General features: G+C 41.9%; 1 protein-coding gene across 2 annotated transcripts in view; it reads left to right on the top strand.

The window, feature by feature from the left end:
• Positions 1 to 22,518, top strand: part of VCAN (versican) — an 89,976-nt gene extending 67,458 nt beyond the window's left edge. For both annotated transcript variants that reach the window (XM_015615090.2, XM_015615089.2), the window contains 5 exons: positions 5,255 to 5,413; positions 6,623 to 6,705; positions 19,079 to 19,223; positions 19,724 to 19,906; positions 20,765 to 22,518. In XM_015615090.2, coding sequence (XP_015470576.1) covers positions 5,255 to 5,413; positions 6,623 to 6,705; positions 19,079 to 19,223; positions 19,724 to 19,906; positions 20,765 to 20,895 — 701 coding nt within the window. In that variant the 3' untranslated portion in view covers positions 20,896 to 22,518. The remainder of the gene's footprint in view (positions 1 to 5,254; positions 5,414 to 6,622; positions 6,706 to 19,078; positions 19,224 to 19,723; positions 19,907 to 20,764) is intronic.

The following is a 22,518-nucleotide window of genomic DNA, read 5'->3' as shown; positions in this document are numbered from 1 at the left end:
GGATTTCTTAGGCACAGTGCTGAGCATTCAAAATGCTGTGGGAGGGAATGGGAGCAGGGAACATGCACTGCCCTTGGAAATGAAGCTCAGAGTAGGAGGTCACCACATTTACACCCACTACATTGGTGCAGAGGAAAATGCAGAGCTCAGAATTTCACCCAAATGCTCCTGTGGGACTGCTCTGGACTAAGGGACCTTCGACAGGGGTATCATGCTTGTGTCAGCATTTGGAGGGGATGTGACCACAGCTGCATGTCAGGGAGCTCTGGCAGGTGGTGAAGTGAAAGGAACCTTCTGGGTGATCTAATCCAGGCTGAGACAAATCAGTCCTGAGACTCAGGGAGCTGGAACTGGCTCCCTGACAGCCCTTCCTCTTGCCAGGTGGAAGGAGTTCAGCAATCTGAGCGCGGGAACATCTTCCTGAAGAGAACTGAATTTGTCAGATGTTAGAAATAGTGCAGCTGAAAGCTCCTTGAAAAGTTTGCCTTAAGTTAAGGCAGCATGACTTGTGGTGCAGGTGAGATGAAAAGGGACAATATCCTCTTTTGCCCACCAACTGTATCCTTTCAAAGATGCATATTCTGCTTGTTGACATTTTAACAAAACCCATTAAAATTCATAAATATCCCCAAAACACTTTTCCAAAGACTGACAGGAGACTACAGTAAATCTTGGCATGAGTTTTATTCTAGGAGATCCATTAGTCTTTCCATTGTCATCCCTCTGTGAAAAGCCCCTGTGACAACTCTCAGGAAATGGTAGAGACTTGCAATTTGAACCTCAATTTATAAGAACTGGATGAGCACCTCTGTGGATTTTCCTCTTCCTTCCTTGGCTGGCTAGAGTTTCCTTCTCCTTTTTCTGCTCTAGCTGGTGCCTACCTGCTTTCAAGGAATGTTTTAAGCTTTGGGTTTGGCTTGCTTGCAGCTGGACACGAGTGCAAAAATGGCACGTGTGTTTGTAACAGAATGTGCCTCCTTGGGATAATACAACTAGCTGCTTTCTTCCAGGTTCTGAAAGCAAAACAACGGTGGGTTTTAACCACCCTATCAGGAATTGTGTTCTTTGTTCATTGTTTCAATGTCTGTGATTACTCCAGTCTCATTTAATTCACTTTGTTCCCAGGGCTTGCTTGGTTGGTGTTGAAGTAGTTGAGAAGGGCTCAGGGAAAAGATACTTTCTGAAAACAGATGGTCTCTTAATGATGTCTATCAGCTGAAAAGGGATTATTTTGGATATTTACTAGAGGAATGGGTTTCTCTTCGAGATGTGTGGGCTAAGTGCCCTCCAGCATTTCCTCATTAGCTGAAGACAGAGTCACTGATAAAATTCACAGCTAAGACTCATTATGTTCTGGTACCTGTGTCACTCTATTTGCTTTAAGCCTCTTCTGGAATTTCTTTAAAGACAATGGATCTATTGTCACCAGCTACTGAAAAAAGCAGTCCCTATTTATGCATCAAACCTACAGAGAACCCTTTTTTAAGGCAGTGCTTAGGGATGTTGTTACACACATTCAATTGTGGTTACAGAGAACAGAAGCTGGGAGAGCAACTCCCTGCACACACCACTGAAACCCCCTGTAAATTGTCATAAACCCCAGAGGAGTTTTAGAACACCACAAACAGGGTGAGCAGTGCTTCAGTCTTCCCATCACATGCTGGAATAAGGTTACAGAAATCTGTGTCTGGGTGCACAATGGATGTGAATTATTGCATTCCTAATAAGTGCTTGCACCTACTCTGCTCAGTGGGGCTGGGTCAGAAAATTTACAGCCACCTGTAATTAGTGTCCACTGGTTCAGTAAAGGCACTAAAAATTTATACCCATATGGAACACTTTTACCTTTTTGTCACCCTTTCAGCTTTCTTCATTGAGTAAGGGTATCACACTGAGGACAAAACTCTGCAGAGATGAACTTGCCCCCACAGTTTTACTTGCCTAGTTTGCATTTTTCATCTTCTACCATCTCGAATCTTCCTTTCCCCATTTGTTTTTTCCCTCCTCTCATCAACCTCTCCTCTAAAGAAAAAACCCTAAACCAGCCCCCAAAAATGCCAACAACAGCAAGCACCAATATCAAAATTCATCAAAAAACAAACTCCAGAATCCCTAAACACTCCCCAAGCCCCAAACAAAAAAATCCTCTTTTCCACCATCTAAAAACATCATGCATTTTATAACCATCAGTTCTGGTATTTTTTTGTTTGTTTGTTTTTGTCTTTGGTTTGTTTTTTTTTATTTGGGATACACGTAGGTGCAGAAATTACTTTTCCCTTTGTCAGTGCTTGGCACCTTTTGCCTTAAGAGAAATTGTGCTGTTTATAATTCATGCTCAGGCCATTATATCTAACTTTGTAAACACAGTCCTCTCAGTTTTGTATTTTCAAGCCTCTCTGCCTCCCCAATGTGCCTTTCAGCAGATCTTCTCTCAAATCCTTCACTTCTTCCCTAGCAGAGGCCAGGGAAGGCTTGATTAGAATAGCCTGAAAATCCTCTCTGGCCACGTTTTTCTCAGCTCCTTGTTATTATCTGGCTTGTTTCCTGTGGGACAAAGGAGTCCCTGAACAGGATAAATAATAAAATCTTAAGTGCCTTCACAAAGGACCTAGGTCTGTTAGTCAGCCTCATGTGGTTAAACAAATGTTCTAGAAAGCCCAAGGCAGACTAAACTTTAAAAATTACCTAGATGACAGAGATTAAAGCTGTGCCTGCAGCCTGCACCTCACACAGAATACAAAGAGGGAAAAGATAAAAAACTAACAATTTGGTTATGTAGGTTACATTCCTTTTTTCATAGCTGGGATGACTCAAGGCACAAGCAGTTTTCTGCAGTTCAACTTCCTGGAAATAGAAGGGAGATAATCAGTGTAAGCTTTATTATGTCTTTGCATTTGCTGCATTTATGTCAATACTGCTGACTTTTGGGAAATTATTTTGATATCAGACTGCTAAGATAATGACTACATTATTAGTGTCAGGGAAATTCTGATAAGCCTCTGATGTGACATGTTTGCACTTTGAAATCCATTTATCTACATGTAAAATCTAGTTTGTGCCATGGGAGATTTTAACCCTTTTTTTAAAAAAAATAGACAATTTGATGTGTCAGGATGGAAATGGCCTCTTCCTGCTGTGAATTAAGAACCTGTGCTGTGAAAGACTGGGTTTTTTTTAGGTGGTAGCAGCTCAAACCTAAGTAATCCCTTAGTTAAGGGCCATCAGTCCTTGGCATACACTGCAATATTTGGCTGTTTCTGTACTCAGGCAGAAAGAACCCTTTTGGCCAAAGCATGTCATTGACCACTGACTGCACTGACTTACTGAAAATGGGAAATCCAGTCTCCAGCCCAGAGCATCTCCATAACTCTGGAAAAGCTGGAACAGCTGGCTTCAGACACGGTTTTGCTCAGAGGACTGATAAAATTTGGTGGGAAGTGACCCATTCCTGTTGGGTGGGGTGGGGGAGGCCAGGCCTTGTGTTTCTGTTCCTCAGCATCCTGAGGCCCCTCAGGGTGAGCCATCCCATGCTGAGATAGCTGTGGCTGTAATCTTGTGCTGAAATGTCCTTTATGGTGCCATTGCATCTGTCATGGCTCGAAACTCTCTGCCTTTCCCCTCTTGTTTCTCCCACTCCTCCCTAAAACTCCCTCTTATCACTGGCAAGTCCTTCCCGTCCTCAAGCACAGCCCAGACACATTCAGACATCACACTTCTCTTTCCCATCTTATTAACGCTGATTTTTTCCTGTGATTCATCCCTGCAGAAGCAAACTTGGAAGCGAAACTCTTGTTTTTTGCTATCTATTCTGTTAACAGCTGCCTAACCTTGACAGAATAATTAACGTCAAGTCCATGGGTTGTTCCTGTTCCAAGGCTTGTGTTTATTTCTCTTTGAGCTGAAAGGATATAGTGGCTGCTGTGAATTCTCTCTGTGATGCATTCTTATCAGCACCCTGCCTCATGCAAGCGCAATTTCATGACTTTGTAGCTCAGCTTTGCAAACCTCATAACAAATTGATGCCTAGAGTTGACTTCATGGAGGAAGATGGGTTTTGGGGGAGGATTTGGAGGCGTGAGCTCTGAGAGATAATATTGCAGCTTTGCTTCTGCAGACTGAACAATCACAATAATTTCCCTCCATATAATTTTCAATTATCAGTTTCTTCCAAACTTAAGTTTGTACAGTCACTTGAAGAACCTTTTGTCCTTGCAAGTAAAAATTCCCTTCCCCACGTACAGGCTCAGAAAACTGATGAAATGTAGGTTCACTGCAGTCCAACATCCAGGCATTTCATCCACCCAGGGGTATGAATGAAGACATCCCCCTGAAATTGCCCAGATTCAGCTTAATTCAATCAGCAGAAAACCACAAAGTTTCCAATGGCTATTATATGCCTTAGATAAGTAATATTCTTGCAGTTTGTACTGTAAGTGGGTAAACAGAGCTGCCTGAAAGTGAGGTCTCAAGGATGGGTGTACTGAAACTGGGTAAGCAGAACTACCTGAAAATGAGGTTTCAACAACGAGTGCTTGATTTTGCATGCCTTAACAGATGGGTTTTTCTCAAAGCTTTGTCCCACAGAAAATCCACTGGTGTAGACCAGACGTGCCTGGGTTTGGTGCATTGACCAAATGTGCCTGGTTTTAGTTCATTGACCAAATGTGCCTAATTTTGGTCCACTGGCCAAATGTGCTTGGTTTTGGTGCATTTACCAAATGTGCCTGGTTTTGGTGCACTAATTGAATGTGTGTAGTTTGGTTGATTGATCAGATGTGCCTGGGTTTGATGCCTGGAGAGGCTCCAGGGGCAGGGGCTGGGCAGGGTTAAAGGAATAAAGCAGGATCCATTAAAAGCCCTTCCAAGGATCACCTTGGGCACTGCAGGAGCCCGGCCCTGGCTCCAGCCAGGACGGCTCAGGAGTTTCACCCTTGGATCACTTTGGTCCATCCCCACCTCGGGGTGGATTGTGCAATTCCAGCTGCAGGGGATGCAGTCCCATCCTCCCAGCTTGCTCTCCTCAGCTCGGGGCTGTTTGTGCTTTTTGGGCCCAAAGCTGCAGCGCTGCCCTTGGCTGTGGGGCTGGGAAAGGATTGTTGTGTGTGCCTGAGCTGTGAGGAGAGCTTGCTGTCACTGTGTGTGGAGTTCAGAGTCACACACCAGGGCAGGGCACAACCTGGGAACTGTGAAAGGCAAAACCTAAAGCATCATTTTAGGTGCACTGACAGCGCTGTGCTTTGTCTGTCTGCTGCAGACACGGAGACCTGTGACTACGGCTGGCACAAGTTCCAGGGGCAGTGCTACAAGTACTTTGCGCACCGGCGCACGTGGGACACGGCGGAGCGGGAGTGTCGCCTGCAGGGAGCACACCTGACCAGCATCCTGTCCCACGAGGAGCAGATCTTCGTCAACCGTGCGTACCCACGGCCTTCCCCTGCCTCACACCTCGGGTGCCACAACAGCAGGGAGATCTGAAGGTGTCAGGGAGTGTCCAGAGGAGGGAGTGGAGATGGGGAAGGCTCTAGGCAGGAGCTGAGGTCACTTGGGTGGTTCAGTTGGAGAACAGGAGACTGAGGTCACACCTCATTGTGGTCCCCAACATCCTCTGGGGGGTATCTTTGATCTCTGCTTCCTGGGGCAGGGACAGAACCTGAGGGAATGGCCTGAAGTTGTGTCAGGGGAGGGTTGGGGTGGATTTTGGGAAAGGTTCTTCCCCCAGAGGTGCTGGCACTGCCCAGGCTGCCCAGGGAACGGGCACAGCCCTGAGGCTGCCGGAGCTCCAGGAGCGTTTGGACACCACTCCAGGGATGGCCAGGGTGGGGTTTTGGGGTGTCTGTGCAGGGCCAGGGGCTGCACTGATCATCCCTTTCCCAGTCAGTGGGTCCTTTCCCAGTCAGTATATTCTCTAAACAAGAGAGATCACTGAGAGTTCAGAGATGGTGAGATCTCCTCCTCATCACTCAGCTTTTACATCTCCAACATAAAACATACTTCTAGACTGTTTAAAGGGCACACTTTGTGTTATAAATGTTTGCTTCTGCAGTTAATACAAATTCTCTATCACTATGATATTATTTTTGTTAAGTAGAAAATACTTTTTGTGGGGGAGGGATGAAAACAAGAACTTTTGCTTTAAAACTTTTTGAAGCATTTTTTTTCCACAGACTTAAGGTATTTTCTGCATATGACATCAAGCCAATACCACCATCTATCATGTTAGTTAGGCATAAAGAAATAGCTACTGTGTTGTATTGTAAAATTTAGACAACACTGGTCACAGCCTAGCCAAAACTTGAAAAAAATGTGGATTAGAATATGTGATTTCAATATTTTTCTTTTCTTCTCCTCATATGCTCTCAGGTAGGAAATTAATTCTCTTTGCCTTGGTAGACATCACAGGGAGTAAAGAGATGGGGTCATTTAAAACTGTTAGATGAGAATCTGCATTTTTACACACATCCCAAATTAAAACCAAAAAGCTGAAAAAGACCAGTCATTAGCACGAAGAGCTGAACAATTTTAAGAACAGGATGTCTGATTCATTCCACATAAAATCATTTTCTCTGGTGAAATCTCTTCCATTTATGGGAAGGTTAATAAAAATACCCTTCTGGTTCCCTAGGTATTGGCCATGACTACCAGTGGATTGGCCTCAATGACAAGATGTTTGAGCGTGATTTCCGCTGGACTGATGGTAGCCCACTGGTAAGATGCCTTCAAGCTGAAATCACTCATTTCTTTTTGTGGTGGCTTATCAAATTCCCACTAGCAATGAGGGAAGCTGAAAAAAAAAACCAACCCAAAAACAAACAAAAAACAGCCAAGAACCCCCCCAAGAACCCAAGCAAACAGGCAGTAAATTCATTTTGGGACACCTAATATTTTGTGGTTTAGCTCTAAGTTCTTAGTTCCTGTTATTGTATGTGTGGGAACTCTTGAAGGTTTCAAACAGAAATACTCAAAAATCTGAGACTGTGGTAATTTAAGGGTCTCTGCTGGAGCTGGTTTAAGATCTTCTTGCCTTGTGCAAGGCCATGTGTGGCAATTCTCACTCACTCAGGATGCATTTTTGGGTGATGATCTGGCATCCAAGCTCTTGCCTTTGCTGGGTCTCCGGGGTGCACAGAGGAGTCTCACAAGTATTTCTGCAACCTTCCCTGTGTGGCAGCTCTTAGCCTGGTTCAGGAGGCCTGGAACCCATAATTCACACATAAAATTTTAAGATGCTGTTGCTGACTTAAAACCAAAAGTACTAACAGCCAAAGGAGAGGGAAATCATCTTCACCTGCCATCAGCAAACCTAAACCAAAGAGCTGATGGACATAGGAAATGATCAAACCCTTCCCCATTCAAAATAATCTCTTCTGTAGGAGGAACAGATGATGTATTCGCTGTTGAGCACCCAGTGAAGAACCCTGCATGCAAAAGAAGCCCAAAGCAGTTATTATTTTCCCTTCCAGTTGTGCCTTTTAAATCAGAGAGCATCAGAACACACCTGTTGCTGCTGCAGACCCTGTGGCTGCAGCTGGTGTAGAAATACACCTGGGGCAAGGCAGGCTTCATTTATTGCCATTCCATGTAAAAAACCAGAGCCTTGAAGTGCTCTGAAATGGTTTATAAATGAGACATTTCTTGGGGACATGGCTGTGAGTGGCAGCTGAGAGCAAAGAGGGGGTGGGAAATGGTGGTGGAACTTTCTGCTCCCTCACTGGTGGCTCAGGGCATCTGGGGTGGTACCAAGGCACCCACTGGTGATTCCAGACACCAAGTGTGAAAAAAGATAAATGCCTATATATTCCAAAGACAGAGCTGTTGTGCCGCTGATGAGTCACTCTGGTCTAGTGGAAGGTGTTCCTGCCCATGGTCCCTCCCAGTCCAAACCATTTTATGATTCTATGAATTGGAGGAAATTAAAATTAGAGCTGAGATCCTATTTTTTTTTTTTTTTTATTCAGGCTACTGACTAAATGGGACATTATATTTTTACTGTAATTTTCAATTTTAAGGAATTAAGATATTCTAGAAACAGAGTGGTACCATCTGTCCAACAGATTTCTGTTTTGATTGATCTTTTCTCCCACCTTATTTTTCTTTCATTTTTAACAACTTCCCTCTGCCTCTTCCTTTGGAAACAATTTAGGTGTCTCTTGAAATCATTTATGTTCATTGCTCCAATAGATTTTACTCATAACTTATTCCATATGGTTTCTGGATCCCATGGTTTCAGCAGCTGCCTCATTTGTTCCTTTTTCCTTGGCTTTTAACTTATTTCTCATACTTTCTAACCACTCTTGCTGTTGCAGTGATTTATTACTTCTCCAGTAATTAATAGGAATGATAACATAATTAAATATATGCATCCAATCTATTTTCCTGATGTTCTCCTAAAATTGCAGTGAATTTGAATACTGTGCAGGTAGAAAATTTGCCTCTTTTATGTGTATGCAAGTAAGCAGAATTCATGATGTCTGGGAATGCATTAGCATAATTTGTGATCATAAAAATCAGCATTATTACACCAACACTTGGGTTCTAAATTGAATTTCTGAGTTTAGAGGTGCTTATTGAATCTCTGAGTTTTGAGATGCTTATCTTGCTTATATCCAAATTTTAAATAGCCCTGTCATGTTTTATGTATCAGGGTGCATCTGTATTCAGCTGTTTCTAAATTTGTTTCCCAACTCTATGCATTCTCCAAAAGAATATTATTTATCCACAATTCTAGTCAACACTTCTGGCATGGGGGAAAATTTGTCAAGCCTGCTGGGGATCCCCTGATATCAGTTTTCTTGGAGATACCATCAGAAAAGTGATTGTGCAGCTACAAGTGGTCCATATTCATCTTTATCTTGATGCTTCTTTGATTTTTTTCCAGTAACAGCTTGGTTCAATCCAAAAAATCATGCTTGCAGGACTTTGTGAGGTTTTATGGATTAAAATGAAACCCCTAACAGTTCTGATGCTCTGTAGACTTAAAAGAAAAAGAAAATTATCAACAAAAACAACATCAGGGCATGTTGTGGGTGACAAGCTTCTCTTTCACATGCATTCTCTTTCCTAACCAAAACAAACCCCTAGAACTGGGAACTGGGAATGCTTGAAACACAAGCTCCACTACTGGAGACACAGAAAAGGGTTTCTATTACTTGGGTATTCATTTCCCACCAGCACAAGGAAACCAACAGAAATATGCAGCACACTGACAGCAAGCAACTCTGTTGCCAGATATTTTATTGGCAATTTTGGGAAAAGGGATAAAAAACCATTTTAATTCCTTTTTTTTTCTTTGCACCTAAAATGTTTTCCAACCAATGGGTTCAATGGAAGGAAATTGTAATTTTTTTTACATTTTCAGCCCATGACAAGTTGTGTTTTTCCAGATTTTTTTTAAACTGAGGCTGAAGAGCCAGCCACCATTAAACATGATATTTGGGCAATGCATGTAAATGAGAATCTAGAATTAAGGTTCTTACTGGGAAACCTACACTGAACCTTAAGTAGCCTTGACAGGCTTTCAGCCCTTCTGAAAAAGATTAGTGGACTAAGTATAGTCAGCCACTTTTGATACCTTGGAATTCTTCCTTTTTCACCCCTAGAGAAAATATTACCTGTTAACAATTCATCAAAACCAGCAGCAGCAGACAAAAAAACCCAACAACCCAAAACCCCCTGTATTCCTGTGCACATTTTTTGTGCTTGAACTGGAATTTATGTTGAACTTGGAAAAATAATGCCAGTAAGCAGGTTTAGGGAAAGATGAAGAATGATCTTGCAAATTCACCCTCTGGCCCTCGGAATTCCCAGAGGAAAACTCAATTCTTGAATAATGAAGTGAGTACAATCAAATTCAATGAGAAAGCGAGAAATAGTATTTATTTCTCTGCCCACATGATTTTTGTCCATATTTGCAGAGTCTGCCTGTTTTCCATAAAAAAAAAACAACAAAAAACAAACCAACCTTTTAGGACAAGAAAAATTATCCCTATGAAATAGAAACAGACCCACTCCTAAATCACAATATTGGAGGTTCTGCTCCTGAGCAGAGCCTCCTGAGGAGGTGTTTTGATCTACCTGACTAAAATGTCTGATGCATCATTATCTCTCAGATTTCAGCAGGGGTTTGGCAAGTTTATTTCTTAACTGCAAAGTGGTTTTAATTCAGAACTAGTTAGCAGTTTCCTGCCTTTCAGGATAAATGTCACAATCTTGTGCAGATGAAGCCTCACCATCTGCTGGTAAAACACACATTTTCAGCTTGTTGTACTCACTGCAACCCAAACACAGACTGGGCTAGAGAAGACCAAAATTACTTGGATAAAGTGGTTGTGTCCCACCTCTCATGGGCTAAAGTTTAATTGTCAGCCCAGGTGACACTTTCCATAAAGAAAATGGTTTTCAGGTAACTGCCCTGTCATTACAGGATTTTTTTCTTGGCCAGATGAATTTGCTTATATTTGTCTTTCTTTTTTTTGAATTTTCTTTAAAAAACAAATTGGGATCTTCTTGGCTTAGGCCAGAACTTATCTTCCAAGCTCTCCTTGGCTAAGCTTAGGGCACATTGTTCAATAAGCAGAATAAAATAGGCTATAATTGCAGTAAGCTGTGGGATCCAATGGCTGCTCACATCTATCTGTTCTCTTCTGATTTGGGTGTCAGGGAGAAATCTTTTCTCATCTACAGTGTGCCCCTGCTCCTTTTTTTTTATTATTATTTTATTTTTTTGAACTCCACTTATTTATTTATTTTTCTGTTTTTTTGAAAGAAAGAACCCTGCAGTGGTTCTGTTGGTTGGGAGAGGTGGCATTCATGTTCTGGAGCTGATGAGCCACGCAGAAAAACAATTTTTGTGCAAAACAACGCCACCTTTTCCTGTATGAAGGGGAAGGAGTTGTTGGTATCTGTGTAGGTGCAGCAGAAAAAGCACATGTCCTTTGAGGAAACCCAGATCCTCAGATGTTCAGTGGGAGCTGGAGATGAGGGGCCACTGGCACAAGGCTGGGCTGGGACTGGGAGCATCACCTGAGGTTGTGTGCACGAGCAGGAAGCTGCAAACTTTGGCAAAGCTGCTTGGTCCCTGATTTCAGGTAATTTGTCCCAAAAGTGAAGGCGGTGAGAGCAGGCCTTGAGGTGTGCTCAGAGAACTCGCAGCACCCCAGCTCTTTTAGAGCTTTGTTATTCATTACTTCCTGAAAATCAAGCCAGTTTCTGCTCAGGAGGTTTCAGGTATGATTACATTGATTGATTCAAGAGGCAGGAGAGAGCAATACAGAGTTTTTTAGAGCATGTTTTGCTAGCTCTGCTTTTCTTCTGTTCAGGGTAGTTATAGGGCTGTTCTGTTTGCTTTGGTTTGGGAGAACATTATTTTCCCTCTGATTTACATTCTACAGTGCAATGAAAATGGTTATATGTAGTCTTTATTTACATTTAGAAAATTATAGAACTTAAATTGTTCTTGCACTTCTCTAGGCAAGGCTTTTTTCCCAGCATTTCCCTAACAGTGAACAACTCTTTTAAAATATCTATTAAGGACAATCTTCATCCCACAATTATCTATAGAGCTCTAAGCAGTAATAACAAACAGGTTTGGGAAAAAACCCCAGTGATGCAGGAGAAGGAAGCAAGGGCCAAACACTCACACAACTGTGTGAGCAGAGGAATTTGCCTGCTTGGATCTTTTTATGCTTTAAATGTGATGCAATACAAACTACAGAACAACAAAACTTGCATTATCAGAGGAGGCATTTAATAATTGATCAAAGGGAGAGAGGACACAACGGGACGCTTGAAAACACGCCAGAGAAATCGAATTTAAATAATTCACTTAGCTCTGTGAATGGGTAACTTTTACAGCTGTAAAGCACACCCATCCAAACAGGAAAAAAAAGGAAAAAAAAAAAAAAAGGAAAAAAAAAGAAAAAAAAAAAAAAAAAAAAAAAAAAAAAAAAAAAAAAAAAAGCCAAAAAAAAAAAGGGAAAAAATCTGGTGTTGCTTTTGGCAGCTCCCCCTTTGTNAAAAGCCAAAAAAAAAAAGGGAAAAAATCTGGTGTTGCTTTTGGCAGCTCCCCCTTTGTGATTGCTAAGGACCCTTGTGAGCAGGCACGGCAGACAAGGAGCCCTTTGGAGCTATTCATGTTATGGATTAAGCACATACAGCAACTTGGGGCTGTGCCCAGGGCCCCCCGCCCCACGAGGGGGGTTATTCACATCCCCTGGAAAACGCTGCTGATAATTAGTGCTTTGTAGGGCGGTGAGCTCACTGCCATTACATAAGATTAGTGCTGTAATAAGGAGCTGGCCAGCGTCTGTGGCCAGCTTGTCTGTCACTGGGAGAATGCTGCCAGCCAGGAAAGGGGCATATTGCCACTTTTAAAGCTGTCCAGAGACCCTGCCTTGGTTTTTCCTCCCCTTCAGCACAGGGGTGTTTAATGCTTTGTGTTGTGCAAAGCTGGTTCCTCGGGCTGTCAGCGTTAGGTAGATACATTTATAAAAAAAAAAAAATAAAAAAATAAAAAAAAAAAAAAGGAAAACAACCCAGAAACTTAATTCTGGCAAAAGCAAAGCTCTCTCTTTTCCTTCCTTTATTGGTCGGTGAATCAGAAGGCTTTAACTTGAGCAAATCTGTAACTGCACCCCTCTCAGAAAGAGTAACTTCATTGAGCACACACAACACACAAAAAAACCCAAAACCTTCAAAAGGCAGGCAGTATTGTAGTGAAGGAGCCTGCCTCTGAGGGTTAAGTAAAGCAAACAAACTAAAAAAGTGCTGTAGTCAGCTGCAAACAAAAAGCTCATTGTGCCCACGTCCCACAGGATCCTTGGAGAAGGAGATTTTAAACCTACCAAATGTTTTGGTTCTGTGCTGCAGTCAGTCGTTACAGCCTCTTTTTAAGATGCTCATTTGACCTGAGTTTAAATGGAGGAGAACTATATAATGTTATTAATGACAGGTATATTTTTGGTCCAGGATGTCATAACGAGGGGCTCTTGGACAAAGTGGGGTTTTGTCTTGTTTTTACCAGGGGGGTCTGCAGTTACTGCTGGGCTGAAATTACTTGTTACTCTGGGCTAAAATACTTGGACAGCTTCAAACCTGCAGTAATTGTTGACAAAGTGCAGGATTTTACATTTTTTTTTTCCTTCCCAGTGGTTCTCCTGGTAGCTTAAAAAGATTAAATCTCACCCCACACAATTTGCATCACATTGCTAATATATATTCATGTCAGTGTGACTCCAAAACAAACAGGAATTACACCAAACCAGCACTTGCCACCCTGCTTGCTTTGCCACTCATTTTTAACATGATTTCTCAGCTGCTGAAGTGACTTCTGAGGGTCCATCACACAGAGCATACCCTCCAAACTGAACTGTGTGACGAAAGCTATTATTCTGAAAACAGAACACAGTAAAGAGCAGGTAAAAGTCCACGGCTTCATTTAGCTCTGAAAGAGTTAATGAAAGAGTTAATGATTTTCTGAATAATCGTAATTTTGGAGCAACTCTGGGCTCTGGAGCAAGTAGACAGCGTCACCTAGTGGGTTTCACTGCCATTCTAGCAGTGTTCTGCTTCTCATGGAAAAATCATCATTCTATGGTACTGTTCAAAAAACATCCCAGAGCTAGTCATCTGCTCCACCACACAAACATTGCTTCCCAAAACTACAGGGCTGACGGTGCTTTTATGTCTCAGTTTTGTCAGGTAGCCTTTTTTCCACTCTGAATTTCAATTCATCAGGTTTATTCCCCAAATAATTTCTTCTTGCAGAGGTTTTCCTGCTTATTCAATCTGCAGTCACTTCTTGTGGGTGGGTACCCTTAGGTGCACAGAAATATCTGTTTTCCAGAGGCCCTTTCTTCTTTTGCAAGCTGCTGCACGGGACACAAAAAGTTTCTCAACACATTCCATCTCTCTGTTACCAAAAAACCCAACCCCTGCTAGTGAAATCTTTTGCAGAAACACTTAGCAAAGCTCCTCCTGGGAGCTTGTCTTGCTCACAGTGTGACTCAGTGATGGGGAGTGTTGGGTTCCTGCCTGGCCCAAACCCTGCCAGTTTCCCAAGTCCTAGGCAAATAAAACTCAGATTAGGAGCTAAAGGGAAGGTATTCAACCAGAACCTAATCACGACATGTGATTTTTGTAGATAGGTTTGAATATAGGAGCTGTCTTCAATTTGATTGGAGTTTCTCCCAGCAAAGATTTATGCACACACTTGGTCCCTCCTTCAGGCAATTATTTTAGCATCTGTCTGAGTCCTGCATGTGATTTTCCTGTGATTGTCCCCAGTAAGGCATGACCCCTGCCTTTAAATCAAGGTGTGTGCTTAAGCTCTCTTTGAATGGAGTTTTTAAACTCAAGAACACTTTTGGTGTTTTCTGTCAGCTGCTTCCATTCATAAAATTAAACAGAAAAATCCTTTGCAGGACTGGAGGGAAATTACAGACTGCACTGAAAGATAACTTATTGTCTTTCCCACGTAAAAATGCATTTAAATACTAGGTGACCTTAATGGAAATATTTCATACATTGCCAAATCTTCACAGAAATCTGATTTTTTTTTCCCTATGGAAAAGAAGTGCAATCATGTTTAAACTTTCCAAGTGTCTCCTGTCACAGCATCAGTGCTGTGCAGCAGCATGAGTCACAAATGAGGGTTTCCTGGGCTTGTGCTCATTGTAACCTCGTGCTGATCTCGTTGAAGTTCATCCACCAAGTAATTCCGAGACTCACTGAAAGTGAGATGTAATTTTTACTCAAGTTGTCCAATTATAACAACCCCCACAGCGAGGGACTCATTCAGGGCCTTTCCTGATAAAGGTTTCTAAGATTTTGTCTGCTATTGTGTTGAAACAAAAAAGAAAAAAGTGTATTTCTGCTCTTATCAGAGCTATGGCAGGAGAAGAAAAGGGTGATAGTGAGGTTTGCAGTGGTGGTTTTAGCTCAGTGATAAATACCAGGCAGGAAATGTTGCTTCACTTTCAGGTGAAATGGCACAGAAATTATCCAATCAGCCAGTCCTTACCTCTTTTAAGAGGTAAAAAACAACCACTGTTGTTTTTTCTTTAATTTGCCTCATCAGTCTTGCATTAAGGAGGAATCAGATAGGGAAGTAGCCAGAATGAAAGAAAATAAAAATCACAGCTACAAGCTCTAAGAAGTGCCAAGACACATTTGTAAAGACATCTTATTTAAACATGCTGAAAACGTGTTTCCTTTCCCCAGAAGGAAAAGCCTTAACCTGTCCATCTAAGTAGATGTATTTCAAGTAAATGATTTCCTAGATTCAGTGCTGTGCAGGAGATTACTGGCTTTACACAATACTGAGGTCAGGCAGTAAAGTTTTGTTGGCAGCAGTGGTTTTTTATTGTGCTTCCTTAGACACAATGCTTTGCTGGCTCTTTCGGAATGCAAAATCCGAGTGATTGATCTCAGGCTCTCCATGAGCCTTTTGGAAATAAAGGCAGGGCTGAAATTTCCCAAGGAGTGTCTCAAAGCTGAGATACTCCTGGGTTCACCTGGGCAGTGTGAGCACCTGGAAGAGCTGAGTGGATTATCCATGAGTCAGGAAATGAGCCCTAAGTCAAGAAAGGCTGCTTATCTGACAGTTTAAACAACAAATCTCCCACTCCATGATGGAAAGATTATGCTCCTTCTGTTTAATTAGCAGCCATCTGAATGAGAATAGGTGGTGACTAATAAATAGGCTAATAAAGTTTTCTGCTTTGCAGCTCTTGCTGTAGGCCTGGATTTTTTAGCTCATTTCATGTGACAAGTCAGTCTGCCACCCAACACGACTGTGAGTTTGTGCAGTGCCATGTAAGGAAATCCTCCCCAAAAATGTGGAACTTATAAAATATCCTCATGGGCTTTTGAAGCCATCATGCCCAAACTCCTCCTGTGAGGCAGGAGAATACGTTTTCCCTGTTTTATGGGCTGTGAATGGCCAGCCAAGTGCATTATCTACTGCCAGTAGGAAGCCTAAAGAACTGAACCCCAACTCAGCTCCATCTCTAAGCCATGGATCATCCTCACTCTGCAGGAAAATTTTCAGGGCCTTTTAGCAGAAAAAGCCAGGACAAATAAATCCAGTGTGACAGAGAAGACTTTGATTTAAACAATAAAACCAAAAAAAGTACAGTATTAACTGATTATTACAGTATTATTAAAAGCATAAAGAGTATAAACTCCAGTTTTCATCCTGAAATGATGGTCAGGCAGGCTCACCAAGGACCAAATGAAGGTACAGGGACCAAACTCTTGTCCTTGGGGCTAGGTTGATTTTAAAATTTCCCTTCAATGCAAAACATTCCAAGATTCTGTGATTGCTCTGGACCTTCCTCTGCACACCCACCTCAGCTGGAGGAGAGGCATGGTCAGCCAAACCTCCTCTGAGGTGAATTTTGAGTCTTGTACATAATTAAGATGATATGTACAGGAATGTACACCCTGGAAGTGCTTTGCATTTTAATACAGAAAAAAAAAAAATAAAAATCATGTCTGTTGTGCTAATGCTGCTTAAAAACCAGAGTAGTGACAGTTTTTAGGTCACTGTGCAATCACCCAGTGTCAATAGAGCTGGCAAGGACTAAAAACCTCACAGCAACTTTTCTTCCATGTATTCATTAAGTGTTTGATTCTATTTAGGTTTTGTCTTATGAGTGATACAGCAAAGAGCATTTCCAATGGTATTTTCCCATTAATTTCTTGCTGGTATGGGTTTACTGCAGATGGTGCAGTCACCCAGGTCTACACTAGTGAAAACCAGATTCATGCCTGTGTTCATGCAAAGATCTAGTCCATAAGAGAAAAGCAAATTAGTTTATTTGTCTAGCAGCCTATTCCACTCAAACTGTGAGAATCTCCTTGTATCATTGTCCCATTATCAGTGTCTAAATAAGGAATTGAAAAACTACAGAGGGGCTGGGTGGAGACCTAAGAAAGCAATTCAGCAGTCTGGAACTTCCTCTGCTAAGCAATTCTGGCACCAGAGCCAGGCAAAATCGGAGCTCCTCAGCCAAAATAAATCTGTGCAATGACGATATCAGATGTGAGGTAACAGCAAGTCATGCTGGAGGATATCAGACATTCTTGGACAAACCACAGCGCCCAGATGTAGTACTCTGCCACTACACTGCAGCCCTGCCAGCTAAGCAAACACAAATTTTTGGAGTCATTTTGGCAAGGCAAGTGGGAGCATGTGGAGTCTGTGTGCTGAGGCTGGGAGCTGGCAGGCTGCTGAGCACCTCCAGCTCACACGCCCCCAATAGCCGCTAAACATCCTCCGTTCCCACACTCCCATCCCTGTGGAAGCAAGCAGCTCTGCGGTATCACTTCCACAAGAAACAGGCTTGCAAGGCTTGTGGAAATCTTCTCTTGGCTCTCAGGACATTATTGATGTAACCTCCTGCCACTAACCTTACAGTTTTGTTTAATTTTTGTGTGTATCTATGCACGCGCTCTTGAAAGCGAACGGATTCTTAGGCTTGGGTACGTGAGTTGGTGTGTGCTGCAATTTAGGACTGTAAAACACTGAAAAGTTGAGATGGAGTTAATCTAGTTCCAGACAAAAATGGGGATGCTTTATTGGAGGTAATAAATTCAGTGCAGAAGAAATTTATTCAGACTGTGCTGGTTAAATTGCCTGGATAATTAAAACCTATGATGGGTAAGATGACACGTGGTAGGAAAAGGTTAAGTATTTAACTCATTTTCCTTTCATAGTTTGATTCATTGTAAGGTAAATACTACTTGTGTGGGGTATGGTAACTTTATTTCTAAAATGTCTTCACCCAGGCAGTGAATAGGGGTTATTTCACAAAGTTAAGAAAGTAGAAAGCTAAACTTTTATGACATTTATATGGGCCAGCTCTAGTCAGAAAGATGTAAGCACTGGGGAAAATATAAGCACTGCAGAAATGGTGTCATTTTGCCCATACAAGGGGCTAGCTGCCTGGGTAGTGTCTGGCATTTATGTGAATTCCAGTTCTTACAGATATCTATTTTTATCCTTCCTTAAATTCTTCCTGGAGTGACACAACAGAAATCCCAGAAAAAAATCGTTAGGTGTGGTTTCCTAATATTTTCTCATTTTTCTTGACATAACATTATGCAAGTATCAGAATCTTGTGCTTTTTTTGGGAACAAGGTGAGGGATTATCCCACCTCTGCTGGCTGCCAGGACAGGAGGCTGTATGTCCCCTGACAGGAGCTGCTGCACAAGTTTCAATCAGTCTGACAAAAGTCTTGCTACTTTTCCTCCTGACTGATTGTAAAAACAGACTGAATCCTCCTGAACTTTCATCCAGAAATGACATTGTGCTGGTATTTCACAGCCATTTGAAGGGTTTTTTTGTGAGTTTTTTTGTTTTGCACATACCAAAAACCATATTTCTACTTTCAGAAGATTAAGGGCATTCTGAAGAAGCGCTTTCTGCTTTTATTCATGTATTTTCACAGATGCTTGAGGCTGGTTTTTTCGACAGAGGGCAGAATTTGAATCACCATTTCTAAAGCTGAGAGGCTGTTGTCTGGGCTCAGTCTGCCACCTAGCATTTTCAGTGGAAACACCAATTTCCAGTGGTTTTGGGGGCCACATTCTGACTGACTCTTTTGCTTATGTTGCACCTAATTCTGCACGTCCTCCAGTGGAATGACTTCATTAACTGAATGAAGTCATCCAATGTCATAAAGAATCCAAATCTGGGAAGTTGGTCTGTAGTTTCTCACTCAGTAGATGTGCACTGATCAGGGTCATGAGCTATTTACTCTATTTTCTTGCATTATACTTCATGGCATTTATGTAGGAAAAAGTGTTTTTGACACCCTTGGGACCCAGTTTTCCTTGTGTCTCTTTGTTTTGTTCACCTGACATCAGTTTACAGTAAATGAGAAGTTAGAGCAGAATATTTTTCCCCTTGAGATAACCTTTAATACAGTGGGAGGAAATTATAAAATCTACCTTTGCTCAGCAGCCTGAATCAAACAGTTGAGATTACTTTTCACCACAGGTGATACCATGTGCTCATTTGTTAATGTAAATATTCTCCAGCACTGGGAATGATGGTTTTGCTTCTCTTTTCTGCAGCAATATGAGAACTGGAGACCAAACCAGCCAGACAGCTTCTTTTCTGCTGGAGAAGACTGTGTTGTTATAATCTGGCATGAGAACGGGCAGTGGAATGATGTCCCATGCAATTATCACCTTACTTACACCTGCAAGAAAGGAACAGGTACAAACTTGGCAGTGACAAAAGCATAATTTGCTAAATTGACATTCAGTACTTCTTACCATGTTCCCTGGACCTTGGTGGATCCATCAGTGTTCAGTCCCTTTGAACAGCCTGTCATTGAGGATGACATGAAGAGTCCTGGAAAAAGGACTTTTTCCTTCAATGCTTGTAGTCACTTCACTGGTTTTCAGGTTTCTGAAAAACAACCTCTTTGTTTGTGTGAGTATGCCAAATTTTTGGCATATTGAATTTACACTTAGAATTTAAGCCAGAAAGGCAATTCTGACCACAATATCTGCCATTTTCCAACTTCCATCAGTATTGGTTTTGGTTTACAAGGCTGGAGATCTACAGGGCTGACCGATCCCCCTGTCCTGGTCTGGGTGTTCCTCTCGGGAGTCCAGCTGAGGTCCCTTGTCACCTTCCCTTAGCCAGGGCTCAGAGAGAGGCCAGTCCCAGTTCAAACTGAAGTTTTGGGTGATGCTCTCTCCTCCTTCCAGTGGCTTGTGGCCAGCCTCCTGTGGTGGAAAACGCAAAGACCTTCGGGAAGATGAAGCCCCGTTATGAGATCAACTCCCTGATCAGATACCACTGCAAGGACGGTTTCATCCAGCGCCACATCCCCACCATCCGCTGCCAGGGGAACGGACGATGGGATATGCCCAAAATTACTTGCATGAATCGTGAGTTCTCTGAGTGCAAACCAGTGACAAATCACAAACTGCGGGCTGATTTAAGATTGGGAAGTTATGAATGTGTATCTGTAGAGAGGAGCAAATCTGGTGGGATGGATTATGGCAAAAAAACCCCACCAAGCCTCCAAAAATAATGGGAAATTTTCCTCTTTTGTTTCTACTGGTGCCTTGGAGTGTCTGCCTGGAACAGAGGCTAGACAGAGTTGAAAGAGCTTAACCTTTACTAAAGGTTTCTCCAACAGATACATCATGGGCAGGCAAAAGCCTCCCAGGAGCTACACCCAAAATGGATAAGAGTGTTTCAGACAATTCTAACTTGGGTCCATTCACATCTCAGGGTTAACCCTGCAATTAAATGAATTAAATGAAGTCATTTAGCCCCAGTTTGCTCCCCCCAAGTCACTTTTGTTTGTGCTTTTGGGGCCTGAGGCTGTGGGGTGTCCTTGAGCTCCAGGCCCAGAGGGATTGTTGTGTGTGAGCAAAGTGTGAGGACAGTGGGTGACACTCTGCATGCAGCTCAGAGCTGGGCACCAATGCACTGCAGGTATTTGAAAAATATAAAGGCAAAAAATCCTAAGGCATCACTACAGAAGGCATGAAGATTTTTTTAAAGTTAGAAGATCCTTGTATCAGCAGGTTCCTAATAATGCCAGTGATCCTTCCTGCAGCTGTGTGTGTGCCTGCAACACTTCCACAGCTCCAGTTAATCATTTGTTAAATTATTAATTAGCCAAGAGTAAATGCAACTGTGCTGCAAAGTGCAGCAGCCCATTTCCAGTTCAATTTGAAACGAATTTCCCTTTTTTTTTTCTTTTTTCCCCCTTCTCTCCTCCCTTCTCTCTGCAGCCTCCACATACCAAAGGACTTACTCTAAGAAATACTACTACAAACACTCCTCATCGGGCAAGGGGACGTCGTTAAACTCGTCCAAGCACTACCACCGCTGGATCAGGACGTGGCAGGACTCCAGGCGCTGAGAGCTAAATGGTGAATTGGGGATTTCCACCATTTCAGCCAAAGTCGTAACTTTCTGTGCCTTTTTCTATCACTTATAGGAGTATTATTGAATCGTTTTGGGACTGCAGTATTCACGGCGCGTTTTGCAAAAAAAAAAAATATTAAAAAAAAAATTAAAAAAAAAAAAAGAAATAAAAGGAAAAAAGAAAAATTACGGTGTTTATCAGAAAATTTAAGAAATAAATAAAAAAGAGGAGAAGTGCTTATGGGGATAAAAGGAAACCATTTCCAGCCTATAAAGATTATTAGTTTTCTATATGCCATCGGTGTGGACCATTTTATGATATGTACCAGCCTTCTGCAATATTTAAACAGCTCAATTTTAGCACCAATGAAAATGTAAATAAGATGATTTTAATGTTGTTTGACTGTGTGTTGTTTTTAAAATCGTGTATATAAAATGAAAAGTCACACTAATTTCAGGCATATTTATGGTTAGAACGGCCTCAGAGGTCTTCAGTCGTTTATGACGTTGTTTCTGTGTTGTTTACCTAGGCTGGAAATGGTTGAAATAAAGACTTCACTGACTGAAATTTGCAATTATCAGGTGAAGATAAACACACAAGTGACATGATTTTTTTTTTTTAATGTTATTTTATTATTTTTTTTTGGTTTTTTTTGAATGGGAACTGTGCCAATTCCCACCCAAGGTACAGTTTGTGTCCTGTGAGATGAAAAGTTTAGACAGAGCACATAAAAGTGGCACAAAGCACGAAGGAGGGACTGCAATATGGAACGTTTTTTCCTGCTCTCCATCCCAGCTTCAGCACACATGAGAAAGGACTGCGTGGAGGAGTTGTGTATGACAGAGAGAGCCTGTAAAATTCCAAGTGCTAATACATTAACTTTATCAACCAGGGCCACTTTTTTTTTTTTTTTTTCTTTTTTAGGAAGGAGGCAAAAAAAAGGAAAAAAAGGAAAAAAATTACTTTCACGATATTAACCACAAGGTCTATATTACAGGTCTCTGCATTCTAAAATGGAGGTAGACCTGGTGTTTGGGGGATTTTTTTTTTGTAGAAAACAAACAAAAAGCAAAAATAAATAATTTTGTATATATAACCATTTTTTAATCTTTTTATAAAGTAATGAATGTTTGTGTATGAATGCTGCAGCTGTGAAGCGTACATAAATAAATGAAGTAAGCCATACTGATTTAATTTATTGGATGTTATTTTACCCATACAAAGAGGATTCAAAGAGCTCACCAAGTGCAGTATTAGCCCCTGAGCTCCACTTTTGGAACCATCTCTCAGTTCAGCTTGCTCTTTTTTCCCCAGAGGACAAAAATTCCTGCTAAAACAGGATCATTTGTTTGTGGCTAGATGGGTGAGAGCTGTGCGTGACCGACAGAAGAATCAGGATCTTGGCTTTCTCTGAAGAAGTGTGTGCACAGATTGGTTCTAGGTTGTAGTTTGGTGCAGTGTGTCTGTAGGAGTTTTCTGTTGTGGTTTCTTGCCCTGGTCAGTGCCACCACCACTGGCCTGGATGTGTACAGTGAGGGTAGGAGGTGATGTTTGAAACGGCCTCTCCACAGAAAGGATTGTTATTCCTGAAAAGTGCCTTGCACACCTTTGGGCACA

This window comes from Parus major, chromosome Z (genome assembly GCF_001522545.3).
Source record: "Parus major isolate Abel chromosome Z, Parus_major1.1, whole genome shotgun sequence".
NCBI classification, from domain to species: Eukaryota; Metazoa; Chordata; class Aves; order Passeriformes; family Paridae; genus Parus; species Parus major.
Note: the sequence above shows the minus strand (reverse complement) of the source record. Positions and strands in the feature narration are given on the sequence as shown.